At 39.5% G+C, this 26,678-nt stretch overlaps 4 protein-coding genes across 5 annotated transcripts in view; 3 read left to right on the top strand and 1 right to left on the bottom strand.

The window, feature by feature from the left end:
* Window positions 1–185: 185 nt before the first annotated feature.
* Window positions 186–2,043, top strand: snu13b (SNU13 homolog, small nuclear ribonucleoprotein b (U4/U6.U5)). Its single transcript, XM_056365336.1, has 3 exons — window positions 186–388; window positions 577–697; window positions 1,493–2,043. Exons 1-3 carry the CDS (start codon window positions 386–388, stop codon window positions 1,753–1,755), a joined length of 387 nt encoding a protein of 128 aa, XP_056221311.1. The 5' UTR covers window positions 186–385; the 3' UTR covers window positions 1,756–2,043.
* Window positions 2,044–3,229: 1,186 nt separating this feature from the next.
* On the top strand, window positions 3,230–6,571 carry crym (crystallin, mu). The gene is made up of 8 exons (XM_056365323.1): window positions 3,230–3,666; window positions 3,745–3,895; window positions 4,016–4,078; window positions 4,158–4,259; window positions 5,094–5,277; window positions 5,439–5,560; window positions 5,674–5,758; window positions 5,893–6,571. The coding sequence occupies exons 1-8, from the start codon at window positions 3,509–3,511 to the stop codon at window positions 5,964–5,966; spliced, it is 939 nt and encodes a 312-aa protein (XP_056221298.1). The 5' UTR covers window positions 3,230–3,508; the 3' UTR covers window positions 5,967–6,571.
* On the bottom strand, window positions 6,332–12,560 carry LOC130161929 (ras-related C3 botulinum toxin substrate 1). Its single transcript, XM_056365329.1, has 6 exons — window positions 12,207–12,560; window positions 10,430–10,501; window positions 10,077–10,194; window positions 9,478–9,540; window positions 8,585–8,744; window positions 6,332–7,934 (listed from the first exon to the last, which is right to left on the bottom strand). Exons 1-6 carry the CDS (start codon window positions 12,239–12,241, stop codon window positions 7,804–7,806), a joined length of 579 nt encoding a protein of 192 aa, XP_056221304.1. The 5' UTR covers window positions 12,242–12,560; the 3' UTR covers window positions 6,332–7,803.
* Window positions 12,561–16,917: 4,357 nt separating this feature from the next.
* The window catches only part of LOC130161921 (cytohesin-3-like), a 40,114-nt gene continuing 30,353 nt past the window's right edge, over window positions 16,918–26,678 (top strand). The window contains exons 1-3 of one of the 2 annotated variants that reach the window (XM_056365317.1): window positions 16,918–17,060; window positions 20,651–20,879; window positions 22,653–22,832. In XM_056365317.1, the coding sequence (XP_056221292.1) occupies window positions 22,814–22,832 (19 nt within the window). In that variant the 5' untranslated portion in view covers window positions 16,918–17,060; window positions 20,651–20,879; window positions 22,653–22,813. Of the gene's footprint in view, window positions 17,061–20,650; window positions 20,880–22,379; window positions 22,833–26,678 lie in introns of both variants that reach the window. The other variant, XM_056365316.1, reaches the window with a different exon arrangement.

The following is a 26,678-nucleotide window of genomic DNA, read 5'->3' as shown; positions in this document are numbered from 1 at the left end:
TGCTGGTATTCCGTTTTTATATTTTTTATGCTATAGTTAATCAAACAATCAATATTTACTCATAGACTTACTGCATTACCAGTTAAGTAACTCAACTTAAACTTTCTGATAGTAAATCTGTTTTTTATCACATCAGAAAAAAAGTATTTCCTGTCGTTTTCGGCTTGTATCACTAGTGCGCATGTGCGTCCCCGCACACGTGTGGTAAACGTTTGGACTTGCAACTGTCTGCATGTAATTCAGTTCGGAGAGTTCGTATAGCTACTGAATATTACTTATAAAACAATACCTCGTGTCTTGTTGCCCTTTCAAACCCAGGTGAAGGAAATACTCCTCCGTGAAGCATTTCGCCGAGAGGGTCAGAATACCAGATAAACAACTCAGAATGGTGAGTGTTGAGTTCTTAATGAACGAACAAGCTAACAGGCTAGCTAACTATTAGCAAACTGAAGAAACTAGGCTGCACAAAGCAAACTAACCTGAAACTCAAAGTAACAGCATCGTATTTGTTCATTTAAAAAAAATGCTTTCTTGAGGTTAATGCGGTGTTATTTTTGTTTTATGTATCATGGTCAGACTGAAGCTCAAGTGAACCCAAAGGCCTACCCGCTGGCCGACGCCACGCTGACCAAAACTATCTTGGACCTGGTGCAGCAAGCCTCTAACTACAAGCAGCTGAGGAAGGGAGCTAATGAAGGTGAGGAAACTGACTAAAGTAACAACTATTCAGGTGGTTAACCAACAAGCTCGGAATTTGATACGATAATCCGCCACTGTTCACAAAAGTCTGTAAAAACGTGGTGTCCCCTCAGGTAAATAGAGCAGGTTTTCTTGGAAGGATTTAAAAGACCCAGACCAGGAAAAGTGATTTCACACACACAAATAAATTATATCATCACAGCTGCAAGTACAAGGCAAATAATTGCCAACTATATGCTAACTTGATAACTGATTATTTCTCATTTTTCAGACACAAATGCAGAATATCTGCTATGCTGTGTAGCCATTTGTTTTTGAAGAGATGGTTGGATAAATCAAGAATAAGACTTGACCTTGGGCAATGGGAAGTTGTGATGGGCATTTTGCACTACTTTGTGATGTTTTAAAGGAAAAATATCTGGCAGAATAATCCATAATGCCAGGTAGTTGTAGCCCTACACCATTGGTCCAAATATTTCTTAATACATCAGTTGATTGTGATCAAAGGTTGCATTTGTGTAATGTTTGTTTGTTTGTTAAATATAGAAAATGTCTCTATTTTCGAACACATTAAGAATAAAAATGTTAAATTGGCCCCAATATGATGATTTTCACTTCTATTTAATGCAGTGCATCAACCTACTATGTCAGTAAAACCTTTAATATCCTCAATGATTTCTACTGATTGTCAGAGGTGTGTGTATCTGTGTTCAGGAATCACATAGAATCTGTGGTTTTGTATTTCAGAATCATTTCTCATCTCTTTTATACTTCTGTTACTCTACTTCTCCAGCCACTAAAACCTTGAACAGAGGCATCGCTGAGTTCATTGTGATGGCTGCTGATGCTGAACCACTGGAGATCATCCTCCACCTGCCACTGCTCTGCGAGGACAAGAACGTCCCGTACGTGTTTGTCCGCTCCAAGCAGGCCCTGGGCCGGGCCTGTGGGGTGTCGCGCCCCGTCATTGCTACCTCGGTCACCATTAAGGAGGGGTCTCAGCTCAAGCCACAGATTCAGTCTGTTCAACTGGCTATTGAGAGACTGCTCGTGTGAGCTTTGTTGCACTGTTGTGATCAAGTCTCCTGAAGGAAGGGGGAGATGAATTCCAGTTTGAAAGTAATCCAATTTTCTGTTTGGTTAAAAAACAGATATTATGCATGGAAAGGAAATATAGATGTTTTTTTTTTTATTTTTTAGGACATTGTGTCCACTTCAGTGTATTGGTTTGCTATGCATCACTGGATTCATAATAAAATCATTTTGTATGTAAACCTGTTTTTTTGTTTGTGTAATCTTTCATGTTATATTCATTTCATATTAAATAGTAAAACTTTAACAGTATCAGGTGTCCAAAGTCATTTGTAATTGAGACATTTGTGTCATTGCAACCAAATAAAACAGAAAGTAATTGTTGGGTTGTGGCCATGTGCCTCAGGCCACTTACAATGTGATAGCAAAATCTCTACAAGAATTGTAAGAGATGAACTCAAATTATTTGCTTTCAGTACACAGCATCACACTGTTTGACTTGTCTCTTTACAAGCCAATATATACATAATTGTACATTTGTAACATGAAAACCAAAGGAGACTGCCATGTATCTGAAAAAATTAGACTTAGGCAATATTCATGTGAAAGTACAAGTGCTGCATTAGCATTAATAAAGTGATAGGTCTCAATCAGTAATGGAAGAATTACTCAGATTGTTTTGTAATAGTACCAATACAATATAAAAATACTTAATCTGAGATTATTACTGATGTTGAGTAGAGAAAAAGTTTAAAAAAATAAGATTTTGATTTTATGGACTATTTTCTCACTGTTTGCTTTTTGTGGAACATTGTGCACTTTCCCTTATAGGACCTCAAACACCTTTTTAAATTAGAAATATTGGGAACCGCTGGTTTAACCTTTTAATAGTGTTGAATTTCGTGAGCTCATCTTCCTTTTTATGTAAAATATGTCATGTAGCTATTACAGCTGTTAAATAAATTCTGTGGAGTAAAAAATTATAGCAATTCTTTTAGAAATGTATTAAAGCTTAAAGTTTAATGTGGCATAAAATGAAAATACTCAAGCTCTATACTGGCGTAAATTTACTTTCAGTTAGAGTGGAGGTAAGTATTAATACTTAAGTAAGGGATCTATTTATTCCACGTTTTTATTCTAAGAATTTATTTTTTATGGTTATCTCTCTTTTCCACCTTTTTATTTTCAGGTCTATGGTTCTCCATAAAACAGAAAGCAATAAAAGAAATGTATCCCTCTAAAGTTGCTGATCAAGCAGGTATCCAGGTGTGACTTTTACCCCTGACCCGCCCTCGATGTTTTCATAAAACATTAATTAGATTAAACTTAATTATGTGTCAAAAGACTGATGTGAGCTTGTGTCAGGCCTGGAAATGTTTTTAAAAGTGTATATATATCTGACATATTAAGGATAACACTCATATTTCTCAAATAAATAAAAACACTGAAAAGCTTCTCAGTGTTTGTGTGAACGACCTGCAGCTGTGACACAGGTGCGCTCGGCTCCCTCGCGCTACGGAAAGTTTACCGACCTGTCTCTTTGGGAAACGCTCGACAAATCTGGGAAGGATACGTTACGGTTCGATAGGGAGAGAAGGTGGTTCTGCGTCTACGTCTGCGTCAACGTTTCCTGAAGTCTCCGTTTATGCCGTAAGTTTCCGCCCGTTTTCCACCCGTCAGGACTAAAGCCCAACCCCCCCGGATTTTGACCCCAGGCCGAAACGAAGCAAACGCGGTGCAGTTTAAAGCTAAAACTTGTGGATGAAAAGCAAAAGCCATGGCTGACCCTCCTGTTACCATATCGGAACACGAAGTTGAGAGCCTGCTGCAGTACAGCGAGCTGACCACCCGTCTGGAAAAGGCTCTGGGGAAGTTTTCCAGAGGAGACGTTGTGCAGCCTGTTCGCACCACAGTGCCTCTGCAGAAACACAACGGGTTAGCATGAACTATACTGTGAAACATTTACAGTCTGTGGCTACTGCTCATTTCTCAATCACTCAATCACTTTTACAGGTTCCTGGGACTGATGCCCACTTACATAGAGCATGATGGAGTCCTGTGCACAAAGTTGGTTTGTTTCTACAAGAGGGAGGATGGTTCCACTTTACCATCCACTCGAGCCACAGTGGTGCTGCTGGATCCAGAGTATGGGAGTGTTAAGGCTGTGAGTAAAACTGATGCACGCACGAGACAGAAAACAAACAAAAAAACAATCTAAACATTGAGGTCGCACAGTTTGAGCAGCTTCACCCTCAGACCAGTCAGGCATGTCTCCAACCTGCAGGTCATGGATGGAGAGGTCATCACAGACATGAGGACAGCTGCAGTATCTGCAATCTCTGCAAAGGTACGATATGCTTTCCATTTTTAAAGCACCTGTTCACAGTACCTGTCCTCTAATGTCCCGGTGTGTTCTCGTCCTGCAGCTGTTGATGCGTCCAGAGGCTGAAGTGCTGGCCATCTTGGGGACTGGCAAACAGGCTCTGAGTCATTACAACGTCTTCACTGAAATGTTCTCATTTAAAGAGGTACTGTTACAAACATTGTGAACGTATGAATCGAAAATCAGTTCAGGGCAGTGTAAAGGATTTTTGGTGAGTACAAGTGGAATAGTATCCTTATGTCTGTAGCTCAGTGTTTCCCAACTCAAAATAACCTAAAGGATCTCCAGTGTCAATATATTCACTCAGTGTTTTTAGAGTGCTGTGAATATTGTATTGTTAAACATGTTGTCCCTTTTTATTGTAGGGCTGAATGATATATATTCATCACATCCTTATCTAGATATGAACATGTGCAATATTAATATCACAAAAGGCAACATTATAGACAATATCAAACTTCTCATGCTCACCCGCCCCCCGTTGTCATGGCAACCCTGCATGAACAGGTAAAGCCAGCCCTTTAAACAGTGTTTAGGAGTAATGGAAAATATAGGGCAACCCTCAGTTTTTTTTAACCTATATTTCACATAAATATTGACGTATGAAATGTCTCTATGGTGCAGCCCTACTTTATACTAAATCATCTTAAAGTTAGACTATAGTTTAACATTTTAGGAAACATGCAAATTTTCTTTTTTTACTGAGAGATAGATGAGAAGACCGACACTGCCGTTGCTTTAACCGGCCGAACATTCAACAAATGCCTTTGTAGTTTACTGACAACAACATTTGAGCAGCAATCTCCAAGTAAAGATTTGAACAACGAGTGAGATTTAAAACAAGTTTGAGGATTGAAATCTGATTTCACATGCTCTCCAGTATGTGTGCAAGTATTTGGACGTCCTGATTGATTACTGTTGGAACTTGTTTTGTAATTGGTTGATATGACATTTGTAATTCCCCCCCCGATCACCCCAGGTGCGTGTGTGGAGCCGCACAAAAGACAGAGCCGAGAAGTTCATGCACTCGGTCACAGGTCCTGTGACGCCTTGTGTCTCGGTGGAGGAGGCGGTGAAGGGAGCAGACGTCATAGTGACGGTAACCAGATGCACTGAGCCGGTGCTTTTCGGTCAGTGGGTCAAACCAGGAGCCCATGTGGCAGGTGAGAGGAAGTGTGGAGAGTTTTAGATGAGTACCATGTAAAATGAGCAGAATTCAGGGAACATCAAACGTTTAAAACTTAAATGTCAGTTCTTGAATGGACTTTGGAGCTCTGTAACTAAACGGATTATTTCACACGGTTTCTCTCCTGTTGCTGAGCAGCGGTGGGAGCCTGCAGGCCAAACTGGCGGGAGCTGGATGACGTGTTGATGAAGGAGGCCGTGGTGTACACTGACAGCAGAGAGGGAGCAACAACCGAGTCTGGTGACGTCATTCTCTCTGGGGTCAGCGTCATTGTGCTTTTGAACTGACTCGATAAGATAACCGAGGCGTGTGTTACTGGCTCCCTTTGCAGAGCATGTGTGGAAAAATGTGACTGTGGATCTCATGTGTTCAGGCGGAGGTGTTTGCGGAGCTTGGAGATGTTATTAATGGGACAAAACCTGCTCACAGAGAGAAGACGACCGTGTTCAAATCCCTTGGTAAGCCCCTCCTACAAATCCATATCATGTGGAAAGTACTTTATTTTTTTATCTCAGTACAAGAAGAATCCAGTTTACAACTATACTTTCATGGTATTCAGTGTGTAACTGTATTTGTTGTTTTTTTACAACAGGGATGGGAGTTGAGGATGCAGTGTCTGCTGAGCTGGTATTTGACCAGTGGAAAGCCAAAAACAGCCAACCATGAAATGTCCATATATTCCTCTCTGTTTGACCGTTACGGTGCACAAGTTGATCAAGATGAAGGCAATGAAAAAGTCACTGCTGTGTAACCTGACGCTGTGTATTTAATGCTGAGATAATAAGTCGATTAATCAGACAGCCAGTGAAAATGCCAAGTATTTTCTGGCTCCAGCTGCTTTTCTTTGTAACATGTAAAAAATCAGTAAATTCTGGTTTTAGACTGATCAGACAAAAAGAAATCTGAGGACTACTCATTGTGATGTGGGAAAGTGATAAGACATTTGTTACTTTATGCTAAACTAAATAAAATAAAGTCATGCAGTCGCTACAAACTGTAGTGTGTGGTCAGAAGATAGAGAATACATTGAGCATTTTCAAAAAAATTTATTTGCTTAAAAAAAAAAAAAAAAAAAATCAGCATATAACTATATACTATTACATATTGTGAAAATGAAACCACATTTAGCAAGAAAGTAAATCCAAGTATGTACTTCATCTGTGCCACTGAAACACAGATGAAATTAATCCAGATTTAAAGTGATTCCCCAGAGCACCCATGCAATTTGATCATTGCTCATTTCAAAATAAAATGCAACCGCTGAATCGTTACCGCTCAAGGTCATATTGTACAAGAAAGACAGTAAAATGAGTCACAACCATCGAGTGCTGATACACTGGCTCATAGACTTCATAAAACACAGCAATAGATGGGGTCAAAATGACATGGTTACACACCATTATGACGGCAATGAGCATCATATACTGAGTAAAAAGCCTGAATGTTGAAAGCACTTTCTGAGCAAGAACTGCATGAAAACTTGAAATGATGGGTTTAACTTTTAAAGTTAAATAGATAACGAGCCAGCACAGCAACTGTGGCTGCACTGTACCTTCACATGCCCGACAGTCAGTCATAAAACACTGTGTGTATTCATTTACCACGTAGTGAGAACAATGATTTATCTAGAAAGCTCAAGGAACAAAATGAAAGAATTACCTGTTAAATATCTATCAGACTGTGTAATGTGTAATTACTATTGAACTTAGCAGCTGCTACAACATGTTATAACTCAAAGTCATTTAAGGGTTAAAGAATTTCTTCATAACTGCATCGATAAAAGGTTAAAACAAAAGTAAAAGGAAGAAAAAAAACAACATTTTAGTGTTCACAGAGTGACTACAAAGTGATGACCGTTGACTGAGTTTTGGCAGCACCTCAGTCTCGTCAGATGACATGTAAACAGAACGGTCCATCAAACCACAGCTGACAAGAGACTGACAATGAAAAAAAAAAAGGAGAAATTAGAGCCTCTAAAAAACAATTTATCTCAAAGTAAAATTTCATCAAGGCAGCAGGAATCTCTTAGTGTGTAGGGGAAAGAGCGCAGTGCAGGACCTCCTTCTTTTATAGACGTAAATCTATGGTGATTTCACGATAAATTCATGTTCAAGTAGTGTTTCTTCACAATGTCTGAGGAAAATTACATGAATGTTTTTTTTTGCAAAATCCTCCCTCTTTCTCCTTAATTAACCCCAGATCCCAAATCAACCCCCCCCCCCACCCTCACATTCCCCAAGGCCTTAAGCAAAGTCACTTCATTCCAGTCGATCTGAAAGGACTCAACAGATGTAAGAACCCACAAGCCAGACTTGACTGAAACCTGCCAGCGCTGCTTAAATCTGTAAAGTTCTTTCAGATGGACGTCTGATCTACCAGAGCTTCTATGTAAGCAAAGACACAGGGGGTGAACAGATATTTGGGAAACCCCGACATCATCCTCTTCCCTCTGAGTAGTCGAGTTCTGACTGCAACTGTATTTTCTACTCCCTGTGTTTTTCCATTACAATATTCTGCACTTCCTCTTCCTCTTCTTGATGGGTGGGGGGCACAGGACCGCCCTGATGGCTTCGTCAAACACTGTCTTAAGGCCGCGCTGCGTCAGAGCCGAGCACTCCAGATACTTCACTGCACCTGGTGGCCAGAGGAGACAGAAAAAGCAGAAAGATAAAGTGAGTCACAAGATTATTTTTATGTTTGCATGATAATAAAGTCCAAAAATATTCTGTAACTTTAGTGAGATAAACTCTCAACCAAAGAGAGTAAGAATTGTTCCAAAAACATTTCAATACAATGTTTATAAATTACAGTCAAATGATGAAAAAGAAGTTTTACCAACATAATGTCCAACATCTTTCAGGTTCAAACAAACCCACCCAAATGTAACATAATACAATTTAATGTAAATAAATGATTTGATTCATGGTTCCATTAATCAATTCTGCCAAGTAAGTAAAGTGCAAACGTCACCATCTAATTTTCTAGTTTATCAAAAATAAAACGGTGGTAAACCAATAAGGCACATAATTTTCAAAAATTAGGTGGCACCACTATGGTGTAAACAACTTATTAAATTCGCATGATGTTTTGATTAGAAAAATGTGACCATGAAACGGTGGCTTGTTCTCTTTTTTAGCAGAACTATTTTTTTTTTTTACGGCTTTAGAGAAATGCCACAAATAAAACTCCCTCAAGAAAAGGTTCTTTCAGTTGGAAACTTTACCAGACTATTATGATAATCTAATAATTTGAAGGATTGGTGAATGTGTTGAGCCTCAACTGACTTATTTCTTTAGCCATAGCCAAGCCCTGGGGGTAGATGATGGGGGAGAGTTTCTTTTCCTTGAGCTTTTCGATAGTGTCCTTGTCGTCTCTCAGGTCCAGCTTGGTGCCCACCAGGATGATGGGTGTGTTGGGGCAGTGGTGCCTCACCTCAGGGTACCACTGCAGGAGGAGGACAGAGTCAGAGGCGGGATACAGGATACAGATGGACAATACGACACACTGTGTGGAATGTGGGTGGGTTGCTAAAAAGGATAAATTTCTCTCTCAGTTTTTTGGTTGTTATCCAAATTCAACATGATGTGACCTCTGAGGAACTCCGGGGCAAGAAAAGGACACAAACTTCTACCAGCACATAACAGCTCACTTGACATTTATTACTTTACCAGCTGAATCCTAATTATCCCCTTCAATTTAACTATTATGTTAAGTAGCTTTAAAACTGGGGGGAAAAAACAACATATTTTTCCAATTAAAAAAACATCAGCACAACAAGGGCCAAAGAGCTGGTGTAGTTTTTGCATAGAAATATGTTTTTGTTTTTCATGGTTGCATCACTATGAACGGACCTAAAAATCAACTTTGGGGAGAAAATTATAAATTTTTCTACCAAGTTCATTTTGAATCCCAGCAAGAATCTATTTTAAAAGTCCAGTTTCTATCATTTACTTTTAGAGCTGAGCCTGAGAAATGGAAACTGTCTGAAATGTGGCCAAAATTCCACATCTGGATCATTGACAAAATTGAGTCAATTCCTCCTCCACCCAAACTGATCTGACCATGAAACTTTGTGGAAAACAGTGAAAGAGTTTTTGAGATTTGTCGCTTGCAGACAAAAGCCTAACATTACAATCACTGGCAAAGGTAACGGCTTTAAAGAGCAGGCTGTTCTTACCTTGGCACGGACGTTCTCAAAGGAAGCTGGACTGACTAGTGAAAAGCAAATCAGGAACACGTCCTGAGGAGAGACAAGGACACCATTAGCCAAATCTGAAGACAAGCAACATTACAAGAGACAAACGTTCAATATCAGATTAAAAACTTCCATGTTTCTGTTACAACTCAAAACCTAATCTAATAATTATCTAATTAAATAAAAGATACATAAATCTAATTCTGAACTGGTCCTGTTGGTTAAATACAAACTGACTCCCACTTTCAGCTCCCTGCAAGTCTTTGGCACAGAGACCCTGTTTGTTTGTCAAAGGACAAAGAGGGCAAACAAGAGCTCCCTTTCACTTCCTCCAGCCGTTCTCCAGACAGTGTATAGGTACTGTGGATACAAGGCTCTACTCTGCAGAGTGCACAGACTCCATCTTAAGTATTACTGGCCAGTGAATAACTGCAAATCAATGCTGGCAAAGTGAAAAACAGCATTCATGCCAACATTGTTTGGCTGATACTAGTCTGTGCAGGACAGTGGACAGAGACAGCCAGTTGTTACTACTGGTGTGTGTGTGTGTGAGTGAAAATAAAAAATATATATACACATACTGTCTGTGGGTAGGACAGTGGTCTGAGCCTGTCGTAGTCCTCCTGTCCTGCTGTATCCCACAGCCCCAGGTTCACTGGTTTCCCATCAACCATCACATTGGCAGAGTAGTTGTCGAAGCTGTAGGACAAAAGGTGGATATTAGATTTTCAATTAGTTAGTGTTATAATGTACAACATTGTAATGTATAATTCAGGGAGGAGATACAGTTGCTGACAAACTACTCAATGATTGATATCATTTTGAATGTTAGCTTCCCGGACGTCTGGTGGGCTTCGTCCCTCACCTAAACCTCGCCACATATCCACCTCTACACCACAGCTGTTCATGAGAGCTGCCTTTGTGTGTTACTTACACTGTGGGGATGTACTCTCCAGGGAAGGCATTGGTAGTGTAGCTGATGAGCAGGCATGTTTTACCCACAGCCCTGGGAGGAGAAAAGAGGGGAGAGAGGGAGAGTAGGTAAATAAACTGATAAATACTGATTTTACACTTATTCTCTCAGTTTTAATAGTAAGAGTATATTGTATAGTCTGCAGTGACATTAAACAGCAATTTAAGTCATATCTATAGCATGTACTGTAGGTTTCTTGCTTGTATGAGTTTAACAATTCAGAAATCGAGACCAAAGCCTCAATACAAACGTCCATAATCTCGTGTCGCGATACTGGAGCCTCTAACCACTACTCGTCTGACAGGTTAACAAGTCACGTGAGACAGGTTTAACCTGAAAGATCAAACCACCTTGTTTTTTATTTCACAAATAAGCTTTTAACTTTATTGTGGGTTTATCCTCTACAATTCTATTAGTATTTCACAGTATTTAATTTGATTATTTACCTCTGGCAAAACATTAGAAGTTGCAAAACATTAGTGTTAATATTGCCCTGGTGACCCTGTTGTGTCCTACATCCTTTATATTTGAAGGTTTATTTCGATCATGACTTGCATAGTTAAAAGCTTTGGTTTAAGAAAACAACCTCCTTAAATGACAGTCAATAATTTGAGCTGCGATGTACTTGGTTTTGTCCTGGAAAAAGTTTCTCCATGTGATGATGCACAAGTCAAACAATAAAAACAGTAGAAGTTTAACTATACAAATGTGTGATAACAAATCACAATCTTTACTAAACCTGATTTATTAGTCCAAAAGAGCACCAATATTTTTCACATACATATATAATCAAATGTCATCCATTAATGAGAGATACTTCCTTCAAATGATGGAAACTTTGTCTAAAATCAGTTTGTGTTAAGAAGTTTAAATTGTGGTTTGTGGTCAATCAAGATGACTTAAGCTCTTTATCTCAATTAAAACTATTTCAGTTAGACATTTTTATATTCAATTTTGTTTAAGATAAAGCCCTGCTATAAAAAAAAACTGCTTTCAATATTTAAATTTTGCACTAAATCTTGTCAAACTATTTTATTATAAAATAAATCAGCTGTTTTGAAACAAAGCTTTCCCACATTTGATGACTAAAGAGCAATGATGCATTTGTGCAGTTTGCATAGTTTGTTTTTATTCCAGTTTGTAATAAATAGTTGTACTTGATGAAGTTGAGTAAAACTGGCTGGTAAATGTGAAATCTCTCTTCTTTTTCTCTCTCTGTCATCTTCCCAAACTGAACAAAATTCTTTAGGTATTTTTGTATTATTGGTCAATTAAATGGGCTGTGATTTTCTTTTGATCTAATTTAGACATAAACAAATATGTTGTTGAACTGATTATCAGTGTGGCTGATGGAAAAAAAGACACAAATTGTTCACCGCAAATCTGTAAATTCATTCAGGGAGAATCCACAACTTTTTATTCAGGACTAGCTGTAAGTTAAAGTAGCTGTCGACATGGCAGCCTGCGTCAGGTCTAATAAATGACATACTGTGGCCCATCTAGTCACACCTAACCGGAACATGTAGATAAATCTGTCTGACCCAGCTGGACTAGAGAGCGGGCACAACAACAGCTGTCGTTCATGTTGGCATGTTATCCGAGGCTTGTTAGTCGTTGGCCAACTGTTGATAACTGGGTCAACGAAAACAGCCGCGTTTCACGCTTAAGTCGCTATCATACGAGTAAAACCCGGACATTTTAGAGGTCAAAGTACGAATAAAAAGACACTTTAACTTACCCGTCCCCTACTACCACACACTTAATGGCCTGCATCGGACGGCTCTCTCGCTGGTGACCCAGCCAACGTTACAGCAGCTCGGTCTCGGTTAGCCTAGCAAGCTAACAGCGGCTAAAGTAACCCAGTCCTGTGTGGCCTGAAAAGTACCGCGTCCACAAAATGACAGGACCTCGGCCGCGCTCCAAAAAGTTTTAAAAATTATATCGATGCAGAAAATGATCCGGTTTGACTCGCAGTCTTCACAGCGACACCCCGGTACGACAGGCAGGCAACACCCAGGAAAAAAAAAACATAAAAAAAAAAGAGTCAAGATTGAGGGAAAAAACGCCCACAGTTCGGGAAGCTGCAGCTCCGAGATCTCTGCAAGTCATTTCCGGTCTGACCAGGACCGTGAAATCCCGCCATCTACCGGTTACTACAGCAACAAGGCCGGTGTCAGGTGACATGTCTTTGTTGATTGCAGTGATGGAAGAAATAATCACATCATTTACCCAAAGTAAAAACTGCAATGGAACAATAAAAAATATGTTTTTAAAAAATCAGCAATGTGTTAAAGTAGTTAAAAGTTCCATAGTTTTATTTTACATGAATAGATAATTTTAAGTCATACATAGACGTGTGAGAATAATTTTAATGTTCTACAGTAACTAGCTGTTAAATAAATTTAGTAAAGTATAATGGCTCTGGAATGTAGTGTAGTACTCAAGTAAAGTTATCAGCACATATTGAACCTGAACTTGCAATTTAAGGAGGTTTTTATTCATATTAATACAGCCGCACTCTTTAAAGCAGTTTTATTTTGTTCTCAAGTTCAAGGATTTCAAATACTAACCGCCCTGAAGAAGTAATAGAGGAATGGTACAAATCAGTGCTGAAAATTCACTCAATTACAGTTGTAAGTTTTGTATTTTCTTTTTAAGAAACCTTTACATTACATTTCATAGGGAAATCTATAGTTACCAGTTACTTTGTAGATTAAATAAATTATAAAATATGATGCACCTTTTAGATTAAGTGTATAAAGTAATTAAAATGAAATGTTTCTATATCAATAATACAGTAATTTAATGATATAACACTTTGAATGGAGCTATTCTGCAAAAAATGTAGTTTTAAGTTTGACACTTTTATTATATTTAGTTGATTTACTTTTGTACTTTTAAATGCAGAACTTATATGGATATTGATAGTTTAACTAAAGTAAAGGATTTGGACTCTTCTGTCATTACTTGTATGCATGTAATGTTTGGCGTCTTCCTTTAATACTGCAACACAATCAAATGTCAGTGTAGCATGTGATCACTAGAGAGCAGCATTTTACAGTTTTAAAGCTCAGAAAGGTCAGTACATGACCTGAATGAATTTACTACCTGAGGGAAATATATACCTCTCTCTCTCTCTCTCTCTCTCTCTCTCTCTCTCTGCTTTACTCTCTCACATTCAAAGTCCTAAACCATCATCCTTGTAATGGTGTTATTTCTCCATCAGTTAATTACTTCCCATGGCAACCACTCAGTCCAGTATCATCTTCAGTTTCTGCACACACAGAGGAGACACACACACACACACACACACACACACACACACACACACACATACATATTAACAACCTTTAGTCTGGATTATGTTTTGGGGGGATTTTTTCTGCAAACAACACATTAATAGGATAAACGTCATCATTAAGTGCGGGGTAAAAGCAGGGGAGAGAGATTAATGAAGGATAAACAGGCCTGTTGCCAGCGCATCAGGGAGGCTGTAAAACACAGTGGAGTCACCCTGTGGGACCGTAGGAAGTCAAACTGAGAAAAGACATTAAAAAGAAAATCTTCCCTGAGGCATATACAACATATAGCAGGATTTATGTCTTGGATGAGTTACAGAGCTGTTGGGCATATTAAATGCTACCCAACAAATTTGTGGGTCAAATAGTGACAAGCACCTCTTTTAGGACAGTTTGACTGTGCTTCAACCAATACACATGACCACAGTTTAGCCTCCAATGATTTGGGCTGCAAACATGAGAGTGGTATATATCTAACTCTCCACAAGAAATCAAATAAACTTAATTCCCAACATTACAAGGAATTAAAACTCATGCAGTGCTTACATCATTGTTTAATTTAATGTATATTGTTTTGCTTTAAAAACAAAAGAAGAAGATATAGTAGACATGTGGACTGATGCAGATCATATAAAATTTTTGAATCAAGACTCTAATTTTATGTTCAGTGACATATAGTAGATCTACTGATAATCAGTGGAGGAGTTGCATCTAATTATAGATCACAGTCTTGGCTGTGTTTATGCTAAATATAGAGGGAGTTTTTACACCATGCATTGTTTAATTTGAAGAGAAATGAGGGGGTTCTGTCCTTCGGGATGTTTCTGTGTTTTCTTGTGATAACTGTTGGGTCTAGAAGAAGGATTGGTACAAAGGCTTTACATCAGAGGTGAAAGGAAAGATGCTTAAAGAAGCCAGAACCTCTTTTTAAGAGCTTTTGTTAGTGAGGCTTTGTTATGCGCTGTCATGCTCAGTTCTCCTTCAGCTTCCCTGTTGCCCTCAGTCCATATGCACCTTCCTTCAGGCTGCACGTTCAGAGAGACATTTCATCGGCTCATTATGTTCAACCATTAGTTCTCTAAATAATCACCAAGATTTAATGACCCCTATCACAGCGCCCCTCATTTGCATAGGAGTCAGATTGACAGTCTGCAGGCAATCAGCACTTAAATCCCTGAATGTGCTCTGTAATGGTAACACACTCACAACAGAGTCCACAGGATGCCAATTCTCACTGAATGTGTTAGAAAGTCAACATTTTTACCAGAGTGAAAGCTTAATGATGAGAGTATTCGCAAGGTATTCCCTGGATTTCATCATTTCAGCTGAACTGAGCACATAAAGCACATTGTTGGACCCAGCTGAGGCTTTGGCATTTGAACTGCTGCTATCTCTCGCTCCCACATGATCAATGTAAGCCCATAGACTGTGGTAATAAGATCCTGTAGATAACGAGTGTTGCTATGAATCATTCAGCAGCTCAAACACATCTGATGGCTTTTCCGAGAATGTATCTGTATATGAGGAGCGCATCTGATTCGGGCTTGCAAATGTTTATTTTTGATCTGACAATAGACTTTCACAAGATTGACTTTATAAAAGAGTAACACTCAGACATTTCAATCCAGCTCATTATATATATACTGTATACGAATAAATGAACAAAAAAATACTCTTTATTCCAGTGCTAAATCTGCATGTAATCTGCTTTTATGCACAACAAACCAACAGTTTCCACCTGAAAATGTGTTTGTAATAGAAATCAGTTCCCTTTTATTCTTTGAAAGCCATGAACAGCCTCCAGACCTCACACCTCTTATTCGACTGCATGTTGAGCTGTGACAGGAGGATGCAGAGTTTACTTCAGGATAGTGTCAGACGACTCTGTGCAGCTTGTTCATTATCCAGCGGCTACAGCTGTTAAAACTCCCTAAAAATAAACTGCACTTTTAAAAGAAGTCCTCACTCTGCACCAACAGTGACACGCAGCATATGCAGAGCTTTAGTCATGAGATGGCAGGGAGCTTGAGTCATTCCTGCAATCAGATTCATTCAGATACACTGGTGAGTCACATGTTTCTGTGGTGGATGTGATGGGAAGTTTCCAGTCAATGGGTCAAATCACAGCACTTTGCTCCAAGTTGGAAAGATGTCCCACGTGTTTCCTTTGTCCCCCTTCTAATCCTGTGTGTTTCCCTTCTTTACCGACACTGCCTGCTCCACTCTCTTGACCACTGTGAGAAAGGAAGTGTGTCACTTTTCTTCTGTGTTTGCATTAGCAGGAATGTGTGTGGGACTACTGCAGATGGTTCTCAGGAATTTCTCAGACACTCTCCAGGCTCAAACAGAAAAAGATACAACAATAAACTTTATTTGAATTTCAAAGGAAACCTTAAATTTGTTGTATTAAATCATTACCAGAAGTGGTGATAAATCAAGTGCGGCTGACTCAGCTCATTGATAAACACAGCATGTTATTTTATTGCTTTAACATGAAGCTCTTGTTCAAGGAACCTATATTTCACTATGTGTCAAACAGACAAATGGCAGGGCTGAGTAGACATTGAATAATCACTGGGTCTCGTTCAAAATAAATCTGAATCTTTCATACAAAAACACTGATGTCGTATGGCTCAACATGTAGGCTACCTCATTATAACAGCATGGGTCATGAAGCAGGTTACTTGCTTATACACGTACTGGATGAATCCAGTTCCACACAGTACAGGCTCATCTACTTCAGTGCAGCAAAAGTTCGGATCATGACACTTTGGACGAGCCAGAAAAAAAAAAAAGCCTCATCACTGATGAGATAACGTGCTGAAATCTTCCACAATTGTATGAGACTGGCAACAGAAAGACATCTGAGAAGAGTGAGTGTGTGTGCGTGTGTGTGGATTTGACATATTTCCGTCAATTCTCCCCCTAAAGGTTTTTGAACTCCTACATTTCCCAGAAAGCCCGTCCACAACCACCAGAGAGTAGAACTTGTTGCATGCCCCAGCTGTGGGCGCGATTAAATAAACTCGATTATACAACAGTTAGTTCCGACCAAGTAATTTGATTGGACGAGAGGAATTCCATGAGCGCGGGGACTTTTTACTACATGTATCACTCCGCTTCACAGGTGTTCTATTAATCAGCGTTAAATTAACGGTCCTTATCTATCTGAGATTGCAACAAACTTTGCAAAAAATGAATATATTTCCAGAAATAACAGTTGAATTAAATTGTGTGTGGTCGTTAGAAGAGGATGAAGGGAAGAGGCCTGGATACTTCAGGGCACAACTGAGGTAACGTGTAGACAAAGTAGCTAGCTAGTGTGCACTGTGTCCGTTACCAACAGTCCGGTACCAGTCCAGTTGCGGAACTATTTGTGTTGGCGTTGCCAAATAAATGATGTAAATAAACAAACAAACCATAATCCTTTGTTGCTTATTTAACTTACATGGCGCTCCTAGAACTGTTTGTGTAAAAGCAACATCACACGAGAGGGAGTGATGTATTAAATACCAACATGGTTGTGTGGCCTCGTACCAATGACCAAATCACAGCCTTCTGATATTCAGTACATCACTCCCTCCTGTGTGACAGTGTGACAGTAACCGCATGATGCTTTTCCCAGGTAAGATAAAACTATCACCCACCTGTTTTTTTTTGTTGTTTTGTTTTTAAAGCAAGCACTGACTGAGTATTTTCCCTTGGGGCAGAGTAAACAGACTGCCGCTGTGTGATGTGACAAAATGGCACAACTATTGTACTGATGTCATGAAACTTTTTGCAGACATTCATGTCTCCCAAACAATGAATCCTGTAGTTTTGGTGATATTTGGTGACTTTTCATCTCACGCCAACATAAGGTTGACTTCCGTGAGTCGGAGTGAAATATGTCTGAAGCTGTTGGGTAGACTGCCATTAAAAAATCCCCCGTCTTTTTTATCTTATCTTATTCCCATTAGCCTCGGCTGTACTTCCTTTTGAGTGGTTTACTAGAAAATGTTAGCATGCTAACATGCTCCACAAAGCTAGCGAACGTGATTATACCTGCTTAACATCAGTATAGCATTAGCATTTAGCACCTTAGCATTTAGCTACTGGCACGGCTGTAGACTGTCATGTGAAGATAAAAGTTAATCTTCATTGTGAAACTACATGTCTTGTGGCTGCTTCCACTCTGGTTTACGGAGTCTACTGACAGTAGCTAGCGGAAAAATTAGCATTGAAATGACAATATCTCACCATGGTAGATTATTGTCTCCATTTTGCCACTTGCAGGGGGGCTATTAAACATACCCCACCAAAGAACAAAATAGTTCAAGGTACATTGCAATTGTCTGTTTTTTGTTAAACACTGTCAAACTGTGATGAGGCATGATAAACTAAAGCATGTTTTGAGACTGACTGTGAAAACTGTTGTGTAAAATCACATCTTCACTTGATTATCCACTTGATGTTTCTTAACAAAGAAATAACAGCAAATTGATATATCAGCCATGTCCATAGCTCTTGCATGTTTATATACAGAGTGTATGTGCCGAGCGGCCACTCACAGGGCTCGAGGTCTGTCCATCCACTTCCTCGCCCTTTACATGAGAAGCTGTAATGTGGCTGACACATGCTGCCTTAAAGAAATATGGAGCGCATTCATGCAGTATTTTCTGCTGGCTTGTAAATGGAGAAAGTAAATATAACTACATTTCAGTGCAGGCAAAGATGATGTCAGACTAAGGTCAAGTTTATGGTTCAAAAATTAATCAGTGAAGCTGAGCCAAACGGAGGCTGACCCTTACTTTTTCCTGATCTTTTCTATTTTAGATTCACATGAAATGAGATGAGCGATCTTCAGTTTGACTCACAAGATATTTTCTGGCATATGTCTGCCTTCATTTGGAAGACAAATGCTTCATTTCCAAGTGTTCTCAATCCTGCGAAGCACATGCTCACATTGTGGACAACAGATGAACTAACAATAGCGTTTCACTGATTAGAGGGAAATAATTGAATTATATGATGAAGAGAACTCTTGATGGACTCCATCCCACTTGGTTCCACTGAAACTGGAAATGGAGCCTCTTCCTGTACTGGTCCGGACATCTGCACTTAACACAGGACTATTCCCAAAACTGACGGCCTTCATCTCCCAAAACTCTCTATATTTACATGTCAAGGAGAAGTGCAGGCAGAAAAAATAGAGAAAAAGAGAGATGCTAATGAATATGTCATGTGCCCAATAAACTTTTCTGTCACGTTTCTCTGAAGAATCATACTGTATGAAACCAACTATGTTTGGTTCTTGGCCGCAGGCAGGCCTCTGAGGGGGTGTGAGGAGGAATTTATGGGAACTTGCTGCAAATTAATTGCAACTACCAATGCTGTAGAGCCAGTATTTGTTTATGCCTGGAGCCTTTTGAGGGGAAAAACAAGTGAAACCATTAATTTTCTATTTTTAGGAAAGAGAGGAAAGTTGTTTTGACAATGTGCTGTCATCCATTCGGAGTTAAAACATGTAAGTGAGAAACATTTTTTAGAAAATGCAGGAAATGCTCATGTCCCTGGAGAGAGCAGCGTTTGGTTCAGTAACATGTGATCAGCTCATGAGATTGACACTGAACTAATCAATATTTCAAAGTAATTAAACCATGGCAACTCTGAGCTTTCACCATTGGATCATTTCACCAGCAAATTGAAGTGCACAGAACACATTGTGTACTGTTGTATGCATGTGAAAGCTTTGTGTTCATACTAAAGTTAATCAACACCCTTAATAATCAATTATATATACAAATTTATCTAAATACTGTATATGGGCTGTTGTTGTGGCTGGTCTGTGTATGACTCGGTCCTACACTTAATGAGTTCAGTATGTGTATTTCAATGGCTGTTATGTTATGAGCGTATTTGCACTGATTGGAAATGTGTGTAAAGTTTTGTAAAGTCTCAAGAAAGTGTTTAATTATTTCCAGTCACACTGAGGTAATTCCTGCTGTATGAAACAACTGATACATGCATCAGTTATGTCCGTCTGTCTGTACTGCCAGCAGGTGGACTTTCAAAGCAGGAGAAGTGGACTGTGATTGTACCACAGAATGGAAACTAAGGGTGGGAGTAGTGTACGATTTTCCATATTTATTGCATAACAGGTCAAGCTTTGTATGAAGAAAGGGGAAATTCAAAACCCTCACTATAACTCACAGTAACAGTGAGACTGGTTTCATAGTGAATTTGTAGCATCTTATATATTAGTAGAAGTAAAAACGTATGAAAAAAAACATCTGTTTCAAACCAAAATCTGAACATACTGTCCAAACTTTGAGTAAAGGAACAAACTGAGCTAAGTTGGCCATGATGCTGTAGCTGATGATGCTGCCTTCACTCTTTGTGTGTGCACAACCTGTCAAACAGAAATCGTAGCTTCTAAGTCAGATACATTAATGTTAGAAATACAAGAACAGGTCATTGCATTATCAGCATCATGTTGCAATTAAATCAAATGTGAGTCTTTGCTAAAACGTAAAGGGGAAAGCATTGAGCTCAACAGACTGAAGACTGTAGACCAGATAAATGGCTAATTTTAATGCATGCAGTACACACACAGTTACAGAGTGTGGGAGGTGTGGGGGTCAATTGGGGACCAAATGCCAGTGTTTGGCCCTTGGCCCCTGTTTAATCTGTTTAAACTGTTTAATCTGATCATTCCTGTATTCATACTTTATTAGCCAATCTATTTTAGGCAACATTTTCCAACATTACAGCTTGTTAATAAACCCTCAAAAGTCAATTTAAAGTGACACAGATCAGATTTCATAACAATGTGAGGGTGGAGGAGGGCAGGCTGATCACATCACTTCCTTTTCTGTAACTCTCTCCCATTGTCCCCCTGTAGTGCTGCACAATGAGTCCTCAGCACAACTCCCTTCCTGAACTTTGGACTGCACGCTGGGTCCGGCCTTCATATTCCCCTCGTCAGTACATCACTCTTGGCGTGGCTGGGATCTTCCTCTCATGGGCGGGGACAGGCAGGAAGTATCCAAGCTGGACTCTTTCGGCCATGAGCTTTTGAAGGTGTCATCATGCCTGCATCACCAATGACGGATGTAGGGCGGATGAATGAGGTCAGAATCACTTTTAAAGGCAGCTATTTAGTTGATAACTGACATACAAGACTGTTTAGGAGGGCTCTGTGGAGCAGTTCATCAAAAGTGTGGATCATAATTGATAAGAATTTTAACTACTTCTAAACGATTTAACTAGACTGTGCATACATGAACTAAGTAGCTTTAAGGAGTAATTCAGCCAAGTCTGTGTGTGGTTGAGTGTGTGTGTGTGTGTGTGTGTGGGTGGGTGGTCAGAAGTAATCTACACTGACTCTTGGCTCCACAGTGTATGTGTAGTTAGGCTTCATTTTAAGTCATAAATCACTGACTACTTAAAAAAAAAAAAGACTATAAAATGGGGAGTTGTTCATTTATTGCGGTCTGTGTTTGAATCTGACTGGCGAGGGGTGTCGTACATTCATGTTTGAGAAACAGTAAAAAGCTGTTTCTGTTTCACTGTGGCTACACAAACTTCACAAACTGGTGGTGTAATCTTGCCTCACCGTTCAGGCAAGGTCAGAGGTTTCAACCTGTAGAGGTCAACAATGCTTTTCTGCCATAAAAGATAAAGTGTCGAGACCTTCAAGAAAGTGATAAATCTTGTCTGTCATTTAAACTATAAGCTTTGTGAAACTACTACTACTTATAATCTCATCACAAAGTCCATTAGTAGCTATTTCTTACGATCATATCACATGATCTTCCTCAGCAGAAATACAGTAGTTGCCCAGAGGTCACTGAATTGTAGATGTTCAAATTAAGATGGACATCATTGATCCACAACATCTTATGTAATAATCAAAATAATGATCATTTTAAACATCTGATGAAAAGGTTAAACAATTTTTTTTAAAGCATTTTATAAGAATATCTCATTATTGCTACCAGTAGTAATAATAATAATAATAATTAATAACATTTAAATCATATCTGAAAACAAGGCAGAATTGCTAGAGGTTGAACAAGCTGTAAATGAACCCTCCAGTTTAAGCCACTTATCTGCATCAGATAGAAAATGAAGGTGAACAAATGCACGAAGCTGCTTTGTGAAATGAGCTGGGTAATAATTAACACTCGCCTTTATTTATAACTTACAAATACGTTTTGGAGACACTAAGTGGAAATCTATTTTCAACCAGTGTTATCATCTAACCTGCACCTCATTCAGATGTGACTGTCTGCTCATAAATCCGCAATTACAGTAAGTGTGTGAGTAAATAAATGCATCCTAAGAAATAGAGATTATTGTAAAAACAAGGAAATAAGAAACCCTGTATGTTTGCCACCTTTAGAGAACATGTTTAATCTCTCCTCTGGTCCCTGCAGGTAAGAATCAAATCATTTGAATTTAATAATTTATTTATGCTTTAGTGAGATCTGTGATAATTGCTTCGACTGTTCAACAACAAAAGCTACACCTGTAGTGAATTGGTATTTTGTGTGTGTGTGTGTGTGTGTGTGTGTGTGTGTGTGTGTATGTGTGTGTGTGTGTGTGTGTATGTGTATGTGTATGTGTAGGTGTGGGGATGCAGGGGCGGGGCTTAATGACGTCGCTGTGGTTGCACTGTAGCTAATGTGAATGCAGACGGAGCAGCTGAGGATGGAGCAGAGACGGAGAAACGCCGCCGCCGTCTCACACCGCGGTCACACACCTCTGAAATATCCCCTCTTCACATAACAACCCCGCTCTCATTTACACGCAGACTGCGACTTCTGCTTTTTTTTTTTTTATTTTGAAATGTTTTCCTTTTTTTTCTTCTGTTCATTTCGCCGCTGACATCTGCGCACCAGTCCACTTCACCCATCCGTCTGTCAACACAGCACCGGCTTCGACTGTCTTGTCAGTGAAAGGAGAGAAACCCCGTAAAAAACCACTCGGCTAAATCCATCTTCCGCGAGGTTCCCGCCGGACACACCTTCTCCTGGTCGGCCCTGTCACTGCTGCGATAAATATGGATGAAGACAATCACGGTAAGGCTGTTTTTTTTTTTTCCCCCTTAATGTCCACACATTTCCTTTCCCTCTCAGCCCGTGTGCAGGGATGGATGGACGGCATGTATGGATGTGTGTGAGTCGGATGTGATGGAGCTATATCAGATCAAAGATGTTGTGGTTTTTGCAGAGACGACTGAAAAAAAAAAAAAAAAAAAAACCCCAACAAAAAAAACAAAACAAACAACGGGTGCCATGATTTAACACCTGTTACTAAAGGAGCATTTCACAGAAATACAGCTTGCTTTGCACGCTCCTCTTACTCGCAGGTGAGGCAGAAGCATTCTGTTCCTTCATAGAAACATGTTTAGAAACGCTGGTAAAAAAGAAGAAAAACAAAACAACAAAGTACAGGAATTATTACATTTTTTCTTTTTTTCATGCAGTCACCTTTTCCATCTGTCTGATGTCTTGCTTTAATGCTTTGAAGTCGTTCTCACTATCTTGTCGCTCTGTTTGAAGCCTGTAAACTGGTGGAAATTGATAAGATATCTGACTGGCAGGATTCCATATGGAGGACAGACCAAGCAGGATCTGCATCCTTTTTTACCAAAGCATAACAAAATAAATAAATCCATGTATTGATATTTGAGGAATGTAGTGTTACCAGTTCTTATAGTGATATGAAATATTGTAGGGGTGGAGAAATATCACATACAATCACATTACCAAGTTAAACACACTAATAAGTATAAAAAAGAGGAATATGGCTGCAACTTATAATCATTTTCTTTATGGATTTGTTTGAATATTAACAAAAAAGTGATGAAATGTCAGAACATTTATAAAAAAAAAATGCTTATTTCAACTTCCCAGAGCCCAAGGGGGGGCGTCTTCATATTCCATATTTTAGTCCGGCCATCAGTCCTGACCCAAACAGATCCTGTTTTCATCCATCCACTAATGGACTAATTGTTTCAGCTCTACAGAGGAGTATTAGTTAAAATTTATAAAAAAAGATCATTCTTAGAACTCATTATTGTATTGCATATACATCTGACGAGCTGTAGTGAGGTGCTGAATATACTGAATGGTAAACGTACGTAGTGCCACAGTCCTGACAGTGTGATTTTGTGATAAAGCTGAATAAAATGAACCTGTGCAGCTGCATTTCGACCCTGGATTACTGCTCACATGGTGGCTGCTGCTTTATTATAAGATAGTGGCTGAAACACACACACACACACACTCACATGCAGGATGCTTCTGAGCAGATAATCCAAACCGCCTTGTGGGCTGGAGGCCTTGAAGGCAGTGTAGTGTAAACAAATGGCTATAGTCTGATAACAGTTTGTCAGTTAAACTGTAAGAGATTAGCAGGGCCAGAAGAGACCCTCATCTGAACTTCACCCCCCACGTCTGAACAGTCTGAATATACTGTATGTGAGAGTGAATATGTGAGAATAAAAAAAAGAGGGTCTCTTCCTTTAGGTGTAACTATTATTGTGTTGCTGTGCTGCAGTTGTCTTCACAATAACCTTGTTAGACATCGTCATACTTTTAATCTCCTCTTCCATCGTATACATCTCCATTGGCTATATTATTTTTGGACTGTAGTAAATCTTACTCTGTACATTCATGGTCCTCAGAGGAAGAACTCCAGAGTTTTTAACGAGACTCTGACCTCTCCTCTAGCGCCACCATCAGGCCAGATTTTCCTCCGATATGCAAGCGACTTTAAAATCAAATTGTCATTAACTTGACTGAGTATCCTGGGGGATTCGTGAGGGGGTGAAGTCCTCTTGTTTAGGAGACTTGAGTGTGCTTGACTCCCATGTCTTCATTGTAATTTCATGAGGACTTGCCCGTTGTCATATATGCACCCCTGCTCCCCAAAAAAGAAAAAAATTACGTTGCATGTGCTAGGCGTGCACCGGCCATGGATGAGGCTGGTCTGAGAGATATCGGCCACTGAATCATGTGACAGGATGTCTGAGAGCACAGAGGCATGCTGTCTGTGATCAAACTGGAAACATACGCCACAAGCTCAGGCAGATTGTGCGCAGCTCTGTGCAGTTTGTGAATTATTAAAATAACTTACCATAAATGTTCAACTAATCAAGAGCTCTTGTTCGCTCGCTCCCTCCCGCTGACTTGCACACATCACTTAACATTGTTCACATGCACACCTTGATATGCTGCTATCACAGCTCAGACACTTTGTGTGTCCCTGGGTGTTTGCTCTTCTATTGCAACATATGCATCAAAGCAACAATGACTTTTTGAATAGTTCAAATTCCAGTCTTTTTTTCCCCTGGATATGGGACAATATAAGAAACGTATCTTATTGTCAATGTGTAGTTTTTATATAAAAATTTTAGCCTAAAATTCTGATGTCAAAAAGCGTAAGACTATGGATGATAGTTACAAAGCCAATACTGGTGACCTTTCAGCACAGTGCTTGTAAACCCATTCAGTGACGAGCTGTGCTTTGTAGCTTTGTAGGTGTTTTTTTTTTTGCATGTCAACAAATGTGCACGTTATCGTCATGGGTTCTCACGCCTGCGTGTACAGTATGCATGCAACATATGTTCAAAGTTGGAGCTTTAATTTGTTCTGGACCAGTGAACCAATCTGAGAACAACAGAGAGGGCGGGGCCCAGCAGATGCCATGATACTCTGTAGGATTAAGAAATAAAGAACTAATGCTCCCACAAGCCACCTCTCATGAAACTGAAACAGGATGTAGATGAGACAGGTCCAAAAGCTCAGTAAGGGACATCACTGGTGGAATTAAGGTGCAACATTGGGATCATAACCTGCACATAGGATCCATATTTCTTCCCTAGACCTCTGAATGACACTATAAACTGTGCCACTGAGTGTTATTTGTGGGACTCAGCTGTAGCATGGAATTCATTAGTCCATGTTTACTGCGCTCACTAATCAGAGTTGGCGCTTCTCTGCTCAGTTTACATGCCACAGAGCAGACAGGGCCTGGCCTCAAAATGGATGAAAATCAGCAACAGGCTCGAAATCCTAAGTGTTTTTTATTACTCATGTGTCTATTTTTAGAATCATTGTATAGCTGGAATGAGAAGTGGAAAGAACACAGAAGCAGAAACTGGCTGGGAAACAGTTCACTGAACGGCTGGAGGGAGGCCATGAATTTTAACACTTGGCTTTCTTGTATTTTCTCTTCTTTATAGCAGCTCTATGATGCGTCAGTCAGGGGATTAATGTGGGCTGAGTGAATGGCTGCTTTGGGAGTTAGACGTTATTAAAACGTTGATGAATAGAATTCACCTTTTAAAATTTTCCTGCACTTTTCCAGCCTGAATGAAGATGTCCGATGTCACGATTGAGGCTCCTAATAAAATGTGTTTTGTGTTTGCGTGTACAGAAGCCCCCCCGAAAAAACAATGTGCAAAAATGTTTGTTTACGGGGTCCTGTTAGGTTCCCTTGACCATATTTCCTGTGTAAGTGTCATGATAACCCCACGGTGTCAATCAACACTCTTCTCTCTATCTGACCGTGGGAAAAGTTGAATGGGAAAGGCCTTTCCTACAATTCTTCTATTCTCTTTGGACTGAGCGTGTGTGCGTGCTAAAATAACAACTGCTATCAGACTGCAGCACTGATGTTTTGTCCGTGTGAGCTTTTTTAATGTTGCACACATGGCAGTATCTGTGTGCAGAACCACGAGTGCACATCTTGGTCTGTGCCCGTCTACTCTGCATTTTTAAATTATTTCCACATATTTAATGGACTTCTGACTTTATGCACTTATTGCATATGACATTTATCACAGCAGGCATGAAACCTTACCTCAAGTGGCTTTTGTGAAAACCTGAATCAACATACTGTATTGTACGTGTGGTTTC

This window comes from Seriola aureovittata, chromosome 21, assembly GCF_021018895.1.
Source record: "Seriola aureovittata isolate HTS-2021-v1 ecotype China chromosome 21, ASM2101889v1, whole genome shotgun sequence".
NCBI classification, from domain to species: Eukaryota; Metazoa; Chordata; class Actinopteri; order Carangiformes; family Carangidae; genus Seriola; species Seriola aureovittata.
Note: the sequence above shows the minus strand (reverse complement) of the source record. Positions and strands in the feature narration are given on the sequence as shown.

Coding starts and splice junctions, on each gene's coding strand:
- snu13b (XM_056365336.1), top strand. Junction 698..1,492: donor GAGGAAGGGAGCTAATGAAG/GTGAGGAAACTG, acceptor CTACTTCTCCAG/CCACTAAAACCTTGAACAGA.
- LOC130161929 (XM_056365329.1), bottom strand. CDS start 12,241: ATGCAGGCCATTAAGTGTGTGGTAGTAGGGGACGG. Junction 10,502..12,206: donor TGTGTGGTAGTAGGGGACGG/GTAAGTTAAAGT, acceptor TTCTCCTCCCAG/GGCTGTGGGTAAAACATGCC. Junction 10,195..10,429: donor GGAGAGTACATCCCCACAGT/GTAAGTAACACA, acceptor TTTGTCCTACAG/CTTCGACAACTACTCTGCCA.
- crym (XM_056365323.1), top strand. CDS start 3,509: ATGGCTGACCCTCCTGTTACCATATCGGAACACGAAGTTGAGAGCCTG. Junction 3,896..4,015: donor AGTATGGGAGTGTTAAGGCT/GTGAGTAAAACT, acceptor TCCAACCTGCAG/GTCATGGATGGAGAGGTCAT. Junction 4,079..4,157: donor TATCTGCAATCTCTGCAAAG/GTACGATATGCT, acceptor CTCGTCCTGCAG/CTGTTGATGCGTCCAGAGGC.